The sequence below is a fragment of the Chiloscyllium punctatum genome, chromosome 35, assembly GCF_047496795.1.
Source record: "Chiloscyllium punctatum isolate Juve2018m chromosome 35, sChiPun1.3, whole genome shotgun sequence".
Lineage (NCBI taxonomy): Eukaryota > Metazoa > Chordata > Chondrichthyes > Orectolobiformes > Hemiscylliidae > Chiloscyllium > Chiloscyllium punctatum.
The window spans coordinates 16,786,806-16,805,811 of NC_092773.1; the positions used below are offsets into that span (position 1 = coordinate 16,786,806).

The 19,006-nt window shown below is 44.2% G+C and overlaps 1 protein-coding gene across 7 annotated transcripts in view; it reads left to right on the forward strand.

Annotated features, from left to right (window-relative positions):
* Positions 1-19,006, forward strand: part of tacc1 (transforming, acidic coiled-coil containing protein 1) — a 192,005-nt gene that overhangs the window by 134,012 nt on the left and 38,987 nt on the right. For 6 of the 7 annotated variants that reach the window (XM_072554141.1, XM_072554137.1, XM_072554140.1 and 3 more), the window contains exons 4-5: positions 4,364-4,399; positions 17,553-17,613. In XM_072554141.1, the coding sequence (XP_072410242.1) occupies positions 4,364-4,399; positions 17,553-17,613 (97 nt within the window). The remainder of the gene's footprint in view (positions 1-4,363; positions 4,400-17,552; positions 17,614-19,006) is intronic. The other variant, XM_072554138.1, reaches the window with a different exon arrangement.

Consider the following 19,006-nt stretch of genomic DNA (forward strand, 5'->3'; position numbering starts at 1 on the left):
AAAAACTCCAGACACCTTTCCAATTATATTCCAAGTTTTGTTTTTCTAAATTTATCAAATGTTCAAAGTATTACTCTACATCTGTCTTGCCCAGTTGCTACAAGACAGAGGAGAGGCAGACTTTGGGCCAGTGACATCAAACTGATTTTGGGGAATCATGATCACAGTTACTGAAATACAGGTGATTGACCATTTGTAAGCAATTTCAGAGTTTCTTGACTTTGTTAAGAAGCAACAGTTGAGATATGAAACATTACAATTTGTCACGTGGACAAATATGACAACTGGGGTTGGTTCACTGACAGCAGAGGACAGACAAGTTGTTGGATGCACAAATGTGTTAGTCTTGTTCAGCGAAGATGTGAGGGAACTCTTTCCTGGGTTTTCTACCATCTGATCCATCTCCAATCTGGAGAAAACAGCTCTCCACATGGACTGCCCTTTGCCTCAGCACTTGCCAATGTATCCTATTTATAGGGACCAATGCCACACATTGTGTCTGAATCCTTTTGGCCAATGACTGGAGGTAGCTACACATGAGATTGAATGACTGTTGTTCCCTTGCCCACCTCTATTTGAAGGTTAGTTTTTATTCTAAGAACACAAGGTTCTTTTTTTTCCCCAAAACACTGCATTCAAAATAGAATTATGTAGCACTTGACAAATCTTGTGTTGATGCTTGTTAAAGGTTAGCTACTACTGTAAATGTAGTTAAATGAGGTGTCATGCTGTAGAGGAAATATTAAATGTAGAATTAAAGAAAACACAAATTTCAAGAGGGCCTCAGTTTACACCAATTTCTGTTTCGCTGTCATTGTGTTAATATGAGCTACTGACATATGTATGCTTCACTAGTCTCTTATATTCTTGCTCCCTCTATCTGGGTCAGGTGACAAAATTTTCTAAAGTCTTTTCACAAGCTGGTGCTAGCCAAGAACCAAAACTGTTCATTAGTCTGAACGCCAGTCTTGGATTAACTTGCTCCCTCAACATTCTGCACCACCGGCAAGCCCAGTTGTGATCCAGATACATAGATACATTGCGGTCATATAGAAAGATCAAGCATGAAGTCTTCAGGGTTGAGACCTGTACCAAGTTGTGCACATTCCCTTTTGTAGAGGCAAAGGACTGGGAAACCAACTTGCATTATTCAGTACACTGGGGAGCAATTCACACACTGTCATCACAGTCACAAGAATATCACTGGGATTAGTGACCAGCTTTTATGATTGAAGATTGAGCAGTAGATACTGAGTAATCATTCAATCTGCCTTTTACTCACTCCCAAATAATCCTTATCCTAGCCCATTGTCCTTTGGCATGCTCATCAACTCTACGAAACTGCCTTCCACCTATTCGTACTCTCATCAAAGCTAAGTTTCGTGTGCATTGTGACTTGTACTGGGAAACCCAAGCTCACCAGCCAATTTCTCTGATACCCATTGAGTGAAAACTAGGGGAAGGGAAAATCTATGAACCTTGAAGCACCAACACAGTCACACCTTAAGAATGCAGAAAGGAATGTTTTCTGACAGTGAAATCTTTTGTGAACTGTTTAATGACAGATCATTTCAATAAATACCACCAGAAAATATTTGTGACCACTAACCTATACAAATTATGTTATGCTATTCCTGATCGTTAGGCCTTAAATACAAGACCTGTGTTCAGGACTGCCTTGCAATTCAACAGGTATTTTTTTTTGTACATGGAATGAAGCATGTGGACCTACATGTGCAATGTAAGTCACGCGGTGATGGCGTGATGTTGAAGTGACTGTTCGATCCAATTGGCTCTTTCTGTAAAAGGGAAATAGATTAATGCTGAGGGATTCCAGGCAGCTCTCTGTGATGTTGACTCATGTGTGCCCTCACCTTAACCAATTTAACATGGTCTGGCCTTGGGTTATATTCTGAGTTGAATGAAGCAGCAAAATTCTTGCAGAGATTTACAGGTGTTTCTTGTCAATCTATCCCTTCACTTTTCACCTTCCCCGTCCAGAGCCTTTTTCTGTCCAGAAGCCAACTCTCCCAATGGGGGAGAACCCACTTGCTTTTTTTTAATAATGAACCTGCTTGGAGATGCCCCCAAGGTAGGTGAGACTTGGACCCAAACTTTCCAACCCAGAGGCTGGGATGTTAGCATTAGACCACAGGACCCCAAAGAACTTATCTCTGACACTTTAGCTTGGATCTCCTGGCTCAGAGGTAGTGAGCTACCACTGTGCTGTAAGAATTAAAGCATTTGCAGGACATATAAAATCTAATAACATCACAAACTATATTCAAGTCAGACGCCTTACTCATTCAGAAAGAGTCTCCAAAGGCTCATCTCTTGGTAGAGTTTTTGATCAACCCATTCAGTGATGTTATTACACCTGTGGAGCGGGTGGAACTTGAACCTTGGTTTCCTGGCTCAGAGGACACTACCACTGTACCACAAGGACCCATTCCATCACATGTTGATCTTATTTCTTCTCCATTGGTCAGTTGCTTCTCTACATTTATCCATTAAGAGCCCAACTGAGAACTCATTTCTTGAACACCGAGTCTAGTGAGCATTATCTGTTCTTAATCAATTCTGGAGTTGTTCTGATTGACCCTTAGAGGGACCAGCACAGACCAGGTGGACACAGGTATTCATTATTTCCGAAAAGAAGCAAATTCCCTTCGCAAGTAGTCTGCCAGCAAATCCTTGGCAGCACTCGAAGAACAGGTGTCAGTCTGTTTTCGCTAGAACCTATTCACCAGGGCACCTGTTACAATTCTTAAAGAATTGTAGACTAAGATGGGGATGTTAGTGAATTTGGAGTAGAACAGCCTTGGGGAGGTGACAGTCAGTAAGATGGTTTCATTAAAATCTGAGCTGCAAAAACATAGTGCACTGTGAAACTATGAGGATGATATTTTCAGCTTGTTCTTCAAAATACTACATTAGGGTGTGAAAACCGGGGGGACAGGCACATACAGTGGAAGCTGCCATGTCTGCCAAGTTAGCTGAGGAGCCACCATGTTTGGAGAATGTGGATGTCAAATAGTTTTGGTTTGGGTTATGGGAAACCCTGCTAAGGCAGTCTCCATTGGTCATCTGTCGCTTCCTTGATGGCATTAATAATGAATGATGGTGGAGTTTTGTGTTATCTACAGACTAACCTTTGTAAGATGCAGCCGGTCTCTCCATTAACCAGATTGGTGATTGTGTACTGATCACAGCTATTTGCTTCCAGGGGTCCACTATTTTTAAAATGAGCAGATTAATTGAATTCATTTTCATGATTTGCCACAACAGAGGTCTTCCCCTGTACCAGAAGCACAAGGCTGGTGTATTTTAGAGATCCGTGTGGCCCATAAACACAGGATGCCCAGATTGTCCCAGGAAAGGCCACTTTCCAGGAGATACCAGACAAATCACACCACCAGTAAGACCATAATCAAGGGGGAGGATGACCATTGAGAAAGGAGGCAAAAAAGATGCTGAGGCCAGGGGTCTGATCCTTTGCTATTCTTCAGAAACACAACCTTTGCTGCAGCCAAGTCAAGTGTACAGCCAGAGAACAACTCTTGGACTTTGCCTCTCACTGCTGTGGGAATTGGCACAGAGAATTGTGCTGAATCTTTAAACCCACAGATATTTGGCTTTTTTTTGGTATCGGGGGAAAGGGTGGAGGGAGGGCAAGGTGAAGGCTGTGACGGATCAATGGTCCGTAAAGAGAGAGTATTCGGTGACTGCCAGGAGAAGTCAGCTGTATCCAGTATGATTGACTTGGAACAAAGCAGTGTTTTCCCTGTGACATTTATTTTTTGAGCTGTGTGTATCTAATTTGCAGCTGGATAAGGTAATGCAGGAGAATCGTCACGTACTCAGGTAAGCGTGAGTATTCTCTGGAATGTCCACTGTCTATTCTAGTCGGTTGCAGTTCAGAAAGATTCTTGTTGAAGTACCAAATCCCAGTGTTCTCCATCGAAAATCAATGCTGCTTCTATTTTGCAAGTTAATGGTACTGAAGGTCATTTTTAATTTTAAAAAATCATGCGCAGAAACATAGTTTAAATTTTGGGTTTATTGACTCGCTCTGAAAGTCTGCAAGGGAAAACCTGTTGAAATATCAGGGAGCTGGTTACTGTCAAATTAAGCTGAACCATGACTCCTATCTTTGTTCTCCTCAAACAAAGCGATAGTAATTCATCATCACAATGCACTGCTGAGGCTTCCTTTGACTAATAACCGTGTTGCACTTACCAGTTTTTTGTCTGTGACCTTTATTTTCCCCTTTTGTCTTTGTGAACCCTTTGATTCTCCATCTGTATGTGTGTCTCCTGTCTCTCTTTCTCTCTCTTGTGTTCTCTGTTTGCCTGTACACCAGGACTATTGAACAAGTGAAGTTTCTCTGTTTTCTGATGTAAGTACTTGGAACTGTTTTGCACGATCAGAGTTTGTTCCTTATCTGTGCTAATTCATTGTATGCATTGTACAGTTCCTTGGTTACCATTTGTTCAATAGCGATGACCAGAAAGCTGCAATGCCCCATGATGCGAAACAATATGACTTGTTTTATTGAATCTTGGAAAGTGGAATCATCAGGAACATGTTAGTTGTCACCTCCAGCTTTGCTATTTCAGCCAGGTCTGGCTTTTTAGTGTTTGCACGAATGATCAAGGGAGTCTGTGATCAGGTTCAAGAGAGGGGTTTGTAGCTGGCCTTCTTGCTGAAGAAACCCTGTGAACAAATAGATCCCACTGTAGGGAATCACTGGGACTTAGTCTGTTAGGAGACCTTACTTTGTATCTCAACTGTCAGCTTCAACAAATGATAGTCAAATGTAGGAAACATGCGTCTGGCCAGGATGAGACTGTAAGGACTCCTAACCTAGTCCAGCCCCCTTGTCCTTTCCTGGTTGCTCCAATCTGCAGACCATCTGCAAATTCCTAGTAAGATACAGACAGGACTTCCAATCCAATAGCCATGCCGTTGTCTCTTATTGACAAATACACCGTCGTGATGCACTCAAAGGGTGGGAGAGGTTTGCAGCATAATCAGTTTTCAAGACCAAAGCTAGTCTCAATGGATATAGTTTCTTCATGTAAGTGGAATGTCAGTGGCATTGTGAAGAGCAGCGGTCAGGTGTGTCACTGGGGAAGCCATGAGCAGCCAGTGACTTTGTGGAACTCAGCAAAGAGACAGAGAGAGAGAGAGAGAGAGAGAGAGAAGAGAGTGCAGTTATCCCCTCAATAACTCAGGAGTAATCTGGTTTAATTGATGTGATGGAAGCTTAAAACAAGAGCTCGGAACAGAGGGCAACTATTGACCCTGAAAAGAAGCAATCTTTAAACTCGCTCGTAATCACTGTGCCAAAGGTTTCGAGGTAATTTAACAGGATAATCACTTTTTAAAAAGGTTTTCAAGTTTCTCTGGGGCACTGCAGCTTTACTTTCTACTGAATCCTACAATGTGTTCTGTGGTAGCTCATCGCTGATTGTGAAGTCACCTTCACACAAGGTATAAAATAGAACCCAAAGCACTAATTTGATATAAAGTGCATAAAAATGCCAAAATTTCTGAGGGGAAGGAATGAAGTATTCCCTTCCAGGAATAGCTTTGTTAGTTATTTTATGCCTTACAAACATCTTTCTGCTATTTAATTTTTTTCTACATGTGTAAGTACTAATTTCTTAGTACGACACATGAGTACTGCTGTGATCTGAGCTGAACCAGAAAACGCTGGCCCAGAGACCACTGCTCTTTTTGCTGACTGATTTTTAAACTAGATTGAAGAACAAAAACAAATCCCATGACATAAAACCTGATTTTGAAATATTTATTCCTAAGTGTTAATCTTCAGGCAAGAAACTGTTAATGATAGATTTATCATGCGTTTTAATATACATAGGGTAAAGTCGTGGCCTTAGTCTGCCTGAGTAGATGAGTGTGGGACAACTAAATGCAGGTTTTGGATGTAATAAGCTCACATTGCTTACACAATCATTATCTTCCTCAGTGTGGGGCATCAGCTAAGAAGTTGATTGTCATTTTGTTATTTGAAATGAGGTTTTGCTCTTGCCCAGCCCATTGGAAAGTTTTCAGTCCAAAGGCCAGTTTGAAGGTAGTAATGTTTATGTATCTGTACCTTTTTTTCCTTCTGTTCCTTCTCCTGTTACCTCCCATCCTCCACTCCTGATGATTACAGGGTGGGAGGGTATAAACTGTTGGACCGGGGCCCATGGATCATTTCAAGTCAAGGCACTTGGCATGATTCGTGGCTTATTTGAGGGACAAGATTGGAATGCTTCCTTTCAACTATTGAAAGCATTGTGCCAGATAGTCAACCAATGAAGGCTGTTTAGAAGTTGAGGTCCTCCTTTTGACGTACTCACGAGCTTCTGGTCTCATGCAGCTCGACAGCTGATGGGTAGGATGCATGTCTGGGGCCAGTTTGCTGTCTGAACTCTGAATAGCAATGCTTATACTCACCTGTTACTCCTAATGGCCCAGTATGTGTGCAGACAATAGGAGACATAATTGCTGCAGGGTTAGAGTGGCCACCTAATGATAGGTTAGCATGGTTTGGAGTCTCAGTAATCTCAGATCAGGCACCTTCTGCATAATGTTATGGGGTTTAAATTCAATGAATTGCAAGAACAACTAAAGTAAACAAAATTGGTGCAGTAACATTTTGAGGTCAAGGTACGTGTTACACCTTTTGAAGGTGTAATTCCGAGTACACAAGATTAGACTATACCCATAAACCAGCAAGCAAAAGTGAAGCAAACATGGCCCAGAATGTTTTTTTTAAAACAGATGAAGTTCAAGAGGAAATGGAGAGCACAATTCCTGCAGAAGGAAAGGAAAAGTAAGAGTCACATGAAAAGGTTGATGAGAGGAGTGGTGAGAGAGACCTGGAGAAAGCTACCGCAGCTGGAGCTAAATGTTCATTGATTAATTTTGAAGCAAGTGAGATGGCAAATCCAAATAGGCTTGAAATGAAGAATAAGTGCACAATTGGAAATATCTCTTCATTTATGCATTCATAGAGACGATGTAAGCAATACATCCTCTTCCAGCAAAGATACCCCAAATTAAATTATTAACTTTGACATCAAGGAGATGGAAGCCCAGGACAGACTAATTTGTGCATGAAGCAAACAGCTCCCAAAGGACATGGTTGTTTAACCTATCATGTTGGAAAGGATTTGTCAATTATTTACATTCATTATTAGGGATTAGGTCAATGCAAGGGAGATCTCTGCAAATTATGAAGAGCTGAATGCTCATGGACAGGGTGGCAAAATACACACGGGAATCCACAGGCCCATGAGTCTGCCTTCTCATGCATGTCAAATATTGCTGAAAAAGCATGTGTCAAACAGTTTTGTCTGTGCTACCTTATGACAGCATGTAAAATAATTGGCTAGGTTATCAGAAGTAGATTTCAGAATGATCTCTAAGAATAACTTAGTTAACACCCATGAGAATTGATTCCAAAAATGGAAGATCTGACCGAATAAGCTTCTGAGATTTCAGGAACTGAATCACTTCCTCCCTCCCACACAGCAACACTGCCACCTTCTGCCTTCGTTTGCACAGCTCCTCTGAAGCACATGGGACATATCATGATGCTAAAGGCATGCTGTAAAGGAAAGTTGTTGTGACAAGGCAAGTGTTTTTTTTTGCTGTTCTTATGTGGGATATGCGCTGTGCTGGCAAGATCTGCATTTGTGCCCATCTGTAATGGCTCTTGACCTGAGCGGCAGGCTAGGACCCTGTCACTGAGCATTTGAGAGTCAATTATATTGCTGCAAGCCTGGAGTTAAAATATAGGCCAGATTGTGTAAGGATGTGTGTTGCCTTTTTGCAACCATTGAGGAGATTTTCAGGGCTCCATTCCTGAGAAAAGGTCTCGCTTCCAGATATGTGCAAAGAAGTTGAACTCCCACCAGCTGCTCTGCAATGCAGTGAACAGGAGCTGGGTCACTAGTCCAGGAATGTCACCAAAAACATCAAGGGTTCTGCCCCGCCCTTCCCCTATCACAATAAAGTTTACAACATTGAGCTTAATTCAAGCTGAAGTTCTGAGGCTGGAGTAGATGATGGAGGAGTGGATAATAAGCTTCTTGGAGGTGCGGCAAGTACCTGAAGCAAAATTGTTTTACAGTTGGGGCTTAGTTCCAATGGGTGAGTTGTGTGGTGCTGGGACCATTGCAGTTTCTATTTAAATAATGGAGCTCTTTTCAGAAACCTAAATCAAAGTGATCAAATATACTAAAAAGTGGAAAAGTCTGTAGGACAAGGCATGCTGCATAGAAAGCACAAAATTAACTGGGTAAAATGTGGAGCATTGACTTTCAATGCAGAGACGTCAAACTGAGATTGATGCGAAATCTATTCCGCCAATGCTAAGTAGCAATCTAAGAAATCAACAGGATGTTCAACTACATTGCGAAGACAGTGGAATATCAATGAGGAGATGTCATGGTCACATTGTCCAGTGCTCTTGTTAAGGTGCTAACTTGAATACTGGTTGCCATGATACCACACATATGTACAAGCACTGGGAGTAGGACAGTGAAAGCTACAAGTTTGATCTCTGGGGTCAGGAGAGGCCTGACAACAATGGGCTGTTCAGCCTGGAGTGAGGCAAATAATGAATGATAGTGACTTGAGGTTGTTTGTAGCATAGAAACAGTTAACTTGATAATCTACTGCGAGGTAGGTTGCAGCAAGTGTCTCTCTATGTCCATCTCTCTGTCCTTCCCTCTGTCTCTCTATTCCTCCCTCTGTCTCTCTGTCTCTCTGTGACTCTCTCCCTATCTCTGTCTCTGTCTCTCTCTCCCCCTCACACACTCTCTCTCGCACACTCATCTCTCTATCGCGTGCTCCCCCACTCGCGCTCTCTCTCCCCCACTCGCTCTCTCGCACACGCTCTCTCTCTCTCACACACACTCACACACACACTCACTCACTCACTCACACTTTCACTCACTCTCTCACTCTCACTCTCACTCTCTCTCACTCTCACTCTCTCTCACTCTCACTCTCTCTCTCTCTCTCTCACACTCTCTCTCTCACACACTCTCTCTCTCACACACCACTCTCTCTCACACTCTCTCTCTCACACTCTCTCTCTTGCACATTCTCTCTCTCTCACACACTCTCTCTCACACACTCTCTCTCACACACTCTCTCTCACACACTCTCTCTCACACACTCTCTCTCACACACTCTCTCTCTCTCTCTCTCTCTCTCTCTCACTCTCTCACTCTCTCACTCTCTCCCTCTCACACCCTCTCCCTCTCACACCCTCTCCCTCTCACACCCTCTCCCTCTCACACCCTCTCCCTCTCACACCCTCTCCCTCTCACACACCCTCTCTCTCACACACCCTCTCTCTCACACACCCTCTCTCTCACACACCCTCTCTCTCACACACCCTCTCTCTCACACACCCTCTCTCTCACACACCCTCTCTCTCACATTCTCACACTCCCACATTCTCTCTCTCTCACACACTCTCTCACACACACACACACACACTCTCTCACACCCTCTCTCTCACACCCTCTCTCTCACACCCTCTCTCTCACACCCTCTCTCTCACACCCTCTCTCTCTCACACCCTCTCTCTCTCACACCCTCTCTCTCTCACACCCTCTCTCTCTCACACCCTCTCCCTCTCACACCCTCTCCCTCTCACACCCTCTCCCTCTCACACCCTCTCCCTCTCACACCCTCTCTCTCTCTCACACCCTCTCTCTCTCTCACACACGCTCTCCCTCTCACACGCTCTCCCTCTCACACGCTCTCCCTCTCACACGCTCTCCCTCTCACACCCTCTCCCTCTCACACCCTCTCCCTCTCTCACACCCTCTCCCTCTCTCACACCCTCTCCCTCTCTCTCACACACTCTCTCTCTCACATTCTTACACACTCTCACATTCTCACACACGCTCTCTCTCACACACGCTCTCTCTCACACACGCTCTCTCTCACACACGCTCTCTCTCACACACGCTCTCTCTCTCACATTCTTACACACTCTCACATTCTCTCACACGCTCTCTCTCTCACACGCTCTCTCTCTCACACGCTCTCTCTCTCACACGCTCTCTCTCACACACGCTCTCTCTCACACACGCTCTCTCTCACACACGCTCTCTCTCACACACGCTCTCTCTCACACACGCTCTCCCTCACACACGCTCTCCCTCACACACGCTCTCCCTCACACACGTTCTCCCTCTCACACGCTCTCCCTCTCACACGCTCTCCCTCTCACACCCTCTCCCTCTCACACCCTCTCCCTCTCACACCCTCTCCCTCTCACACCCTCTCCCTCTCTCACACCCTCTCCCTCTCTCACACCCTCTCCCTCTCTCACACCCTCTCCCTCTCTCACACCCTCTCCCTCTCTCACACCCTCTCCCTCTCTCACACCCTCTCCCTCTCTCTCACACACTCTCTCTCTCTCACATTCTTACACACTCTCACATTCTCACACACGCTCTCTCTCACACACGCTCTCTCTCACACACGCTCTCTCTCTCACATTCTTACACACTCTCACATTCTCTCACACGCTCTCTCTCTCACACGCTCTCTCTCTCACACGCTCTCTCTCTCACACGCTCTCTCTCACACACGCTCTCTCTCACACACGCTCTCTCTCACACACGCTCTCTCTCACACATGCTCTCTCTCTCTCACACGCTCTCTCTCTCTCACACGCTCTCTCTCTCTCACACGCTCTCTCTCTCTCACACACCCTCTCTCTCTCTCTCACACACACCCTCTCTCTCTCTCACACACCCTCTCTCTCTCACATTCTTACACACTCTCACATTCTCTCACACGCTCTCTCTCTCACACGCTCTCTCTCTCACACGCGCTCTCTCTCACACGCGCTCTCTCTCACACGCGCTCTCTCTCACACGCGCTCTCTCTCACACGCGCTCTCTCTCACACGCGCTCTCTCTCACACGCGCTCTCTCTCACACGCGCTCTCTCTCACACGCGCTCTCTCTCACACGCGCTCTCTCTCACACGCGCTCTCTCTCTCACGCGCTCTCTCTCTCACGCGCTCTCTCTCTCACGCGCTCTCTCTCTCTCACGCGCTCTCTCTCTCTCACGCGCTCTCTCTCTCTCACACGGTCTCTCTCTCTCACACGGTCTCTCTCTTACACACACCCTCTCTCTCTCTTACACACACCCTCTCTCTCTCTCACACACGCTCTCTCTCTCACATTCTTACACACTCTCACATTCTCTCACACGCTCTCTCTCTCACACGCTCTCTCTCTCACACGCTCTCTCTCTCACACGCTCTCTCTCTCACACGCTCTCTCTCTCACACGCGCTCTCTCTCACACGCGCTCTCTCTCACGCGCTCTCTCTCTCTCACACGGTCTCTCTCTCTCACACGGTCTCTCTCTCTCACACACCCTCTCTCTCTCTCACACACACCCTCTCTCTCTCTCACACACCCTCTCTCTCTCACATTCTTACACACTCTCACATTCTCTCACACGCTCTCTCTCACACACGCTCTCTCTCACACACGCTCTCTCTCACACACGCTCTCTCTCTCACATTCTTACACACTCTCACATTCTCTCACACGCTCTCTCTCTCACACGCTCTCTCTCACACACGCTCTCCCTCACACACGCTCTCCCTCTCACACTCTCTGTCTCTCACACTCACACTCGCTCTCTCTCTCTCCTCTGTCACTCTGTCTGTCTCAGTCTGTCTGTCTCTCACACACACTCGCGCTCTCGATCTCACGCACACACTCGCTCTCTCTCGTACACACTCACTCTGTCTCTCACACGTCCTCCCACACATTCACTCGCACTCGCTCTCTCTCGCACGCGCATGTGTGTATACACACGCGCACACACACACACATTCTTTGAAAGAGGTATCAGGATTCCTTTTTGCCAAGATTGGTTGATTGAGATTCCAAAGAGAGCAGTGGAGGCAAACACTGTGCAGCTAGTTAGGAAACATTTCTGTCCGTTGTAACTGGCAGCTGTAAGCTGGGCTGAACCTGGCTCCCTCTCCTACCATGTGGCTTACCTGCTGATTTGGGGAGCACTGTGACAAGGTTGTTCCTTCAGCCCTTGCTGATGCAGGCCTCTGTTGGGTCACTCAGGGCATTAGATGCCATAGTAATTGCAATTAATAAAACTTCCCAATTGTTATTCGATAAACAATGGACACTGCTGCACCTCTCGGATATTCCTGCAGCATTCAGTCCATGTTTGATGCATCTGTGTGTGCATCAACCTCATTTTTTTGCCTCGCTAGTTAAGAACACTGACTTTGTGCTAATTTGTTGGAGCATGGTTTGTGTCTCCACTCATTTGGTCGATGATTAATTGACCTAGTTTTTTTCTGTTTTACTTACCATCTGTGAATGCAGATTATCCTGTATTTACTGCAAAAGGCCAGCCACAGTACAAACAGTCTGTGTTTGCTTAGTTGAAACTCGTCTGTCTTCTGTTTTTAAAAAATTAAACGATTGTATTCTTGAGATTAAAGGCAGCATTTGGAAGCAGATTGAGGAGGTCAGGGTCATGCTCAAATTGTTTCATCAACCAATGTGCTATCATTTCATTTTCTTCAGACGTTTGTCCTCCAGGACTTGCTGAACAATGAGATTAGCCACCTGACTGGAAGTGTTGTTGGAACACTGGGTTTGGGAGCAGGACTCAGCTCTTCCGTCCTTTAAGCTCACTTGCCACTCAGCATTTAATTAATAATTGGGTACATCATAGTTGCTCTGCACTACCTTCTTTTTGAAAAAAAAAACTTTTTGAGCACTATCTGGCAACATGCTTTTGATAACACACTTATGTAGGCATCTTGAGAGGTGTGTTCATGAGGTAGTGAGGTTTCTGAGCCAGTTTTGGCACCTGCCTTGAATTTTTACTTGACATTCCAAACTCTGAAGGGAAGTAGTGCATTGCTCAGATTTAGCATTCAGTGTCATCTACATGGACTTTAGTAAAGCTTTTGACAAGGTTCTGCATGGTTGACTAATCAGGAAAGTTAGATCACATGGGATTTGGGGGTGAGCTTGCCAGTTGGATACATAGTGGGCCTGATGGTAGGAGACTGAAGGTGATGGTGGAGGTTGTTTTTTGGACAGGAGGCCTGTGACCAGTGGTGTTCCACAGGGATCAGTGCTGAGTCCACTTGGTTTGTCATTTAGGAGGCATGGTTAGTAAGTTGGTGGATGACACCAATATTGATGGTAGCATTGACAGTGAAGGAGGTTATCTAAGAGTACAAATTGCTCTTGATCAATTGGGCCAATGGCCAGATGGAGTTTAATTTGGAAAAGTGTGAAGTATTGCATTTTGGCAAACCAATTAAGGACAGGAATCGTATGGTCGATGGGGCCTTGCGTAGTGCTGTCAAATAGAGAGACCGAGGGGTTCAGGTCTTTAGTTCTTTGAAAGTTGCATTGCAGGTAGACAGGGTGGTTAAGAAGGCGTTTAGCACACTTGCCTTCATGCTCAGACCATTGAATATAGGAGTTGAGATGACATGTTGAGTTTACACAAGATGCTGGGGAGGCCACTCTTGAAGAACAAGCACAGTTCTAGCCATGGAAACAATGGTAAGGATATTGTTAACTTGGAGAAGGTTCAGGAAATATTTACTAGGATGTTACTGAGATTGGGGCTTGAGTTATAAGGATAGGCTGGGACTTTTATCATGGGAGCATAGGACGTTGAGGGGTGACCTTCATAGCGATTTATAAAATAAAGCGAATAGTCAAGGTCTTTTCCATAGGGTGGGGGAGTTCAAAACTAGGGGACATGTTTTAAGGTGAGAGGAGAAAGGCTTCGAGAGACCTCAGATGCAACCTTTTCACATAGAGGTTGGTTCCGATGTGGAATGAACAGCCGCAGGAAGTGGTAGATGCAGGTACAGTTGCAACATATAAAAAACATTTGGACAGGTACATGAACAGCAAAGAATAGAGAGGGATGTGAGCCAAATGCAGTTAATTGGGATTAGTTTAGTTTGGGAAATTTGGTCGGTGTGAATAAGTTGGACTGAAGGGTCTGTTTCTGTGCTGCATGACTCTATTAACTGATCAATAACAGCATTTTTTATCGTGCCTTCAGTGCAGTAAGAGATTGCAGAATGCTTCACACGAGTGTTATCAAACAAACTTGACACCTCACTACAGAAGAAGTCCTGAGGCCAGGTGGCTTGAGAACTGAATGAGTTGGTTTTCAACAGTACACTTAAGGAAGAGAGAAAGGTTGAAGGAAGGAGTTGTACAGTTGAGTCCATGCCACAGAAAGCCTGGCTGCCTATAGCATATAAGTAAGGGACCAGTATCAAACTATTCCTCAATGGCTGGAATACTTGACAGGGGTGTGGAAGGATCAGGTGGTCATGGGATTGGAAAAGAAGGATGAGAATTTGAGTGTGGAATTAGGAGCTAATACAGGTCATTGAGCATGGGAATGATGGGTGAAAGCGACTCGGTGACAGTTCGGATATGAGCAACAAAGATTTGGACAGAATCAAGTTTCTTGAGGATGGGAGGGTTGCCAGGTACGCATTGCAATAGTGCAGGCTAGATGCTGTAAAAGCTGAGTGTTTTGTCACATATAGTATAAGGAAAACACAATTGGATAAGGTAGTTTTGCAATTTTTTGATATAAACCTCCGTATTGAAGCATGAGAGAGTGGTTTTATCTCTTGACTGCTTATTTACCGATTTACAAAACTTCTGTAGATATTTCTGAATTCTCGTCAATTCAGGAACAGGAGTGAGCCATTCAGCTCCTCAAGCATATTGTGCCATTCAGTGAGGTCATTGTTCATCTGGATTATCTGTTCCTGATCTTTAATGACCAATATATATCCATAATTACTGTTTGGAATCTGTGTCATACATTGAAGATCTGTTGTCATGGTGACTCTCACTTTTGGTTGTTACTTATATTATTTTTATCAGTCAGTCTCCATGCATAGTGCGACTACCGTTTGATTGACAAGGTCAGTCATCAGGGATTCCAAACTCCAAAAGTTCTAAACCAAGACTTTGCAATAAATTGGTGACTGAAGCTGTGTGTCACCACAGCCAAACTGGTCCCGTCAGACAGTGAAATTTCAGACAAGTCTTCAGTTAGAAATGATTTCTAATTTTCAATTTGGGTTTCTGAGTTTCTCCTGTTCAAAAGTCATCTAGTTTCAGTCTGCAAAATGATAATGTTGGGAGGGGGCAATTTATTGCCATACAATTCACTGATTCTACAGCTAGGACAAAATAGTTTTTCTGATGAGTTCTCTCACACATTTCAACACTGGGGCAACACAGAGATCCATGTTGTGTCTTTGTTAACTTAGTTTGGGAAAAAAAAGAAACCAAAAACTCCTTTTTGTTTACAAGTACTTGTTCATTATTTCGGAACAAGTTTTCATTTTAAACAGGAATTTCAGCCTAGTTATCAGATTGCTCCCTGCTGTTTCAGTACAACTGGAGAGTCGCGTGATCAAGGAGAATTAACATGTGTGGGTCATCAACCAAGTGGCATTAGTGAGAGACTGGAACAGGTCTACCATGAAGATCGTCAGCCAGCTAGTAGCCTTGCATTGTAATGCATGGTATTTCCATGACAGAAACAGACCATTCAGACCAATAGATCACTGCTAGTGCTTGCAACAACACAAGAAGGAGGAGCTTTTTGTGATTCATGCACAAAGACCCCTTCAGCTACCTGTGCTGCGGTTTTCTGCAATTGTTCCCCATTTAATCAATATTCAGGTCTTCTATTCTTCCTGCCAAAGTTTGTAAACTCGAATTTCCTGAAGTTAAGTTACGTTCAATTATATGGCTCTGCAGCAGAGTCATCTCAAGTCTCCTGCTTTCACTTCCCCATCAAAGGCTATTCAGCCCATTGTGGGTCTTTGAAAGAGGTGTCTGCTTCAGGTCCTTCCTCAATCCTCCAAGTTAATATATGTCCAATTTTCCTTTTGAAGGTTCCCTCAGAATCTGTTTTACATTCCAATCTCAGTGTTAGTGTGAAGCGATTTGGCATAAATTTCCCTTTAGGTCTTCCACTGATTATTGCAAATTGATTTTACTAATTTCTTAGAATCCCTCCAGTGTGGGAACAGGCCCTTTGGCTCAATACCGACCCTCCGAACAGTATCCCACCCAAACGCATTCCCTACCCTATTACTCTACGTGACCCCTGACTAATGCATCTAACCTACGCATCTCTGAACACTATAGGCAATTTAGATTAGCTTAGATTATTTACAGTGTGGAAGCAAGCCCTTTGGCCCAACAAGTCCACACCAACCCTCCAAAGAGTAACCCACCCAGACCCATTCCCCCGACTAATGCACCTAACACTCCGGGCAATTTCGCAAGGCTAATTCACCTTACCTGCACACCTTTGGACTGTTGGGAGGAAACTAGAGCACCCAGAGGAAACCCACAGAGATGCGGGGAGAATGTGCAAACTCCACACAGACAGTGCCCGAGGCAGGAATCGAACCCAATCCCTGGTGCTGTGAGACAGCAGTGCTCACCACTGAGCCACCAATCTATCTGTCTTCACACAGATTCAGCAGCTGTTTATTTTTCCAGCACAGCAATGGTTTGTGTTACACTGACCTTTGAAAATGCAGGTCTATTGTCAGAATTGATGGTCGGGGATGCCTTTCTCCATGTTAAATGTCATTGAGTTGAAGGGTTTTTCGGGAGCTGTGAGGAAAAACAGCATTTCCTTACCTGGTGCAAAGAATTGGGTTCGCTTCACAAAGGAAACAACTGAAGGTTACGTTTTAAGGATCAGGAAATTGATTCCCCTCCGCCACCACCTTTTCCATTCCCAGTAGCAAAATGTAAAGTTCATCAGATAAACAACTGAACCAAAATCTGCACATGTCAGAAGATGGTTAGCAGCTTCAAATGGCAAAAGATAGACAAGATCAGATTCAGCAGATGCACACTAGAAGTTATTTTTTGCCTATGAACAGAAGCATGGCAGAGCAAGGCTTCATGAGGAACCAGGTCTTGGTTCCATGTGATCTGGCAACACCATAATATATAGCACCTTAAGCATGTGCTCAGTTGTCACCTGTGAGACTGTTGATAAAGTTACCCTTTCACTCCACAGCACATGAACGTGGTCCTGCCTTCAACTCAGTCAGCATGAAGGGATGGTTTCTCTCGGAATTGCAATTACAGAATCGATCAATCTGTGTTTGTTTATGTGTGTGACATTGATCTGCACCGATCGGGAGGCTGGAACTGTGCTTGCATGCAATGAAATTCAAGTGTCCCTTTATTTAATTTTTTTTTCATTTCATGCAATTTCTATTTCTATTTCCCACTTCTTTAAAAGCTCACTGCTAGCATGCGCATTTGCTCCTTGAGTTTATTAAAGCAAAGTCAGGTAAAATATTGTGTTTCTTACAGGATGATGTGATTTGACTGTTCTCCTGTATTTTTTCTCCCCTCTCTTTTTGTTTCTTTCTTTCTTTCTCTGTCTCTCTTCTCTCCCTCTCTCTCCATGAAGGAATGCTTGCCGAGTGAAGAAATATGAAAACCAGTCTTTGGTGTTGGATGTTTGCGACCAGGTAAATTTTCTTTGTTTTTCAGTTGAAGAGAGTATCTCTAGTCTGGCGTCCCTGACAATGATGAGTAGAAACACCACTGAAAGGCCTTGGTTATGAGTGATTCCCATCACCTAATTCCCTACCTCCATAAGGTTCAGCTTATTAACAGACTCAATGTGCTCCTTCAGATGGTACCTGAGTCTTGTGAGGACTGCCAATCTGAGTTTTGTGTAGTAACTGTGTGAGCACACCTTCATTGCCAGCATTTTAAGCTTGGAATTTGTCCAAATATTGGCTGCATCAAGGGAGTGATGTCCAAACCGAGTAGCCATCCCAGTGAATAAAGCATGAGGAGGGCTGAGGGGGTAACCTTATTGAGGTTTATAAAATCATGAGGGACATGGAGAAGGTGAATAGACAAGGACTTTCCCCAGGGTTGGGGGAGCCCAGAACTAGAAGGCATATGTTTAAGGTGAAAGTGGAAACTTTTTTACACAGAGGATGGTGCATGTATGCCAGAGGACTGGTGGAAAAGGGCACAATTACAACATTTAAAAGGCACCTGGATGGGTATTTGAACAGGAGGGGTTTAGAGGGATATGGGCCAAATGCTGGCTAATGGACGAGGTCAGAAAGGGGTGTCTGGTCAGTGCTGATGAGTTGGACTAAAGGGTCTGTTTCCATGCTGTACGACTATATGACTCCATGTTTAGGTCATTGGCTTGTGAGGGTAGAAAGCATCTCTGTGACAAAGCAACTGATAGCATTGTAACCAAGAAGCTTTATTTGTTTTTATCACTGTTATGTTATTCACATGGATCAGGTCAGTTTGCTTTCTAATGGGACCATTTTTCCAACCCTACTTGTATACGTGCTATTAATTGTTCATTGATCCTTTTAGTATGTGAATAGCAATAATATTTTGGCCGTTTTTTACGTTAGCAACCTCTGGGGTTGTTGTATTATCAGAGACGAGGAGAGCTCTTGTGCTTGTCCGGCTGTATTGAGACAGTGTCAGTATTCTGCTGTCCATCATCAGCCGTGAAATTCCCAAAAAATACCACTTTGGACAAAGAGGACAAGATACCAATTTTGTGCTACCAGTGAAGAGTTGCCAAATGAAGAGAGCATAGATCAGAAGCAAGGGTACAGTATTTCCAATTGGTATGTTTGATTTGATCATTGGTATGTGAATGCACTGGATTCCGGCTTCCATATTTGGACTCAGGTTGGAAGGAAGCAGCTATTTCGATTGTTTTTACTCTGCTGAATCAGGCTCAGGCTAGAAGTACGAGGGAGAATTGAGTACATTATTGCTTCACTTTTGAGGCCTTTCTTCGTTCCAAATTGATCCAAGATTAATTCTATCATGGACAGTGTGACGATGATTCATTATTCTTAGTGATGTACTGAT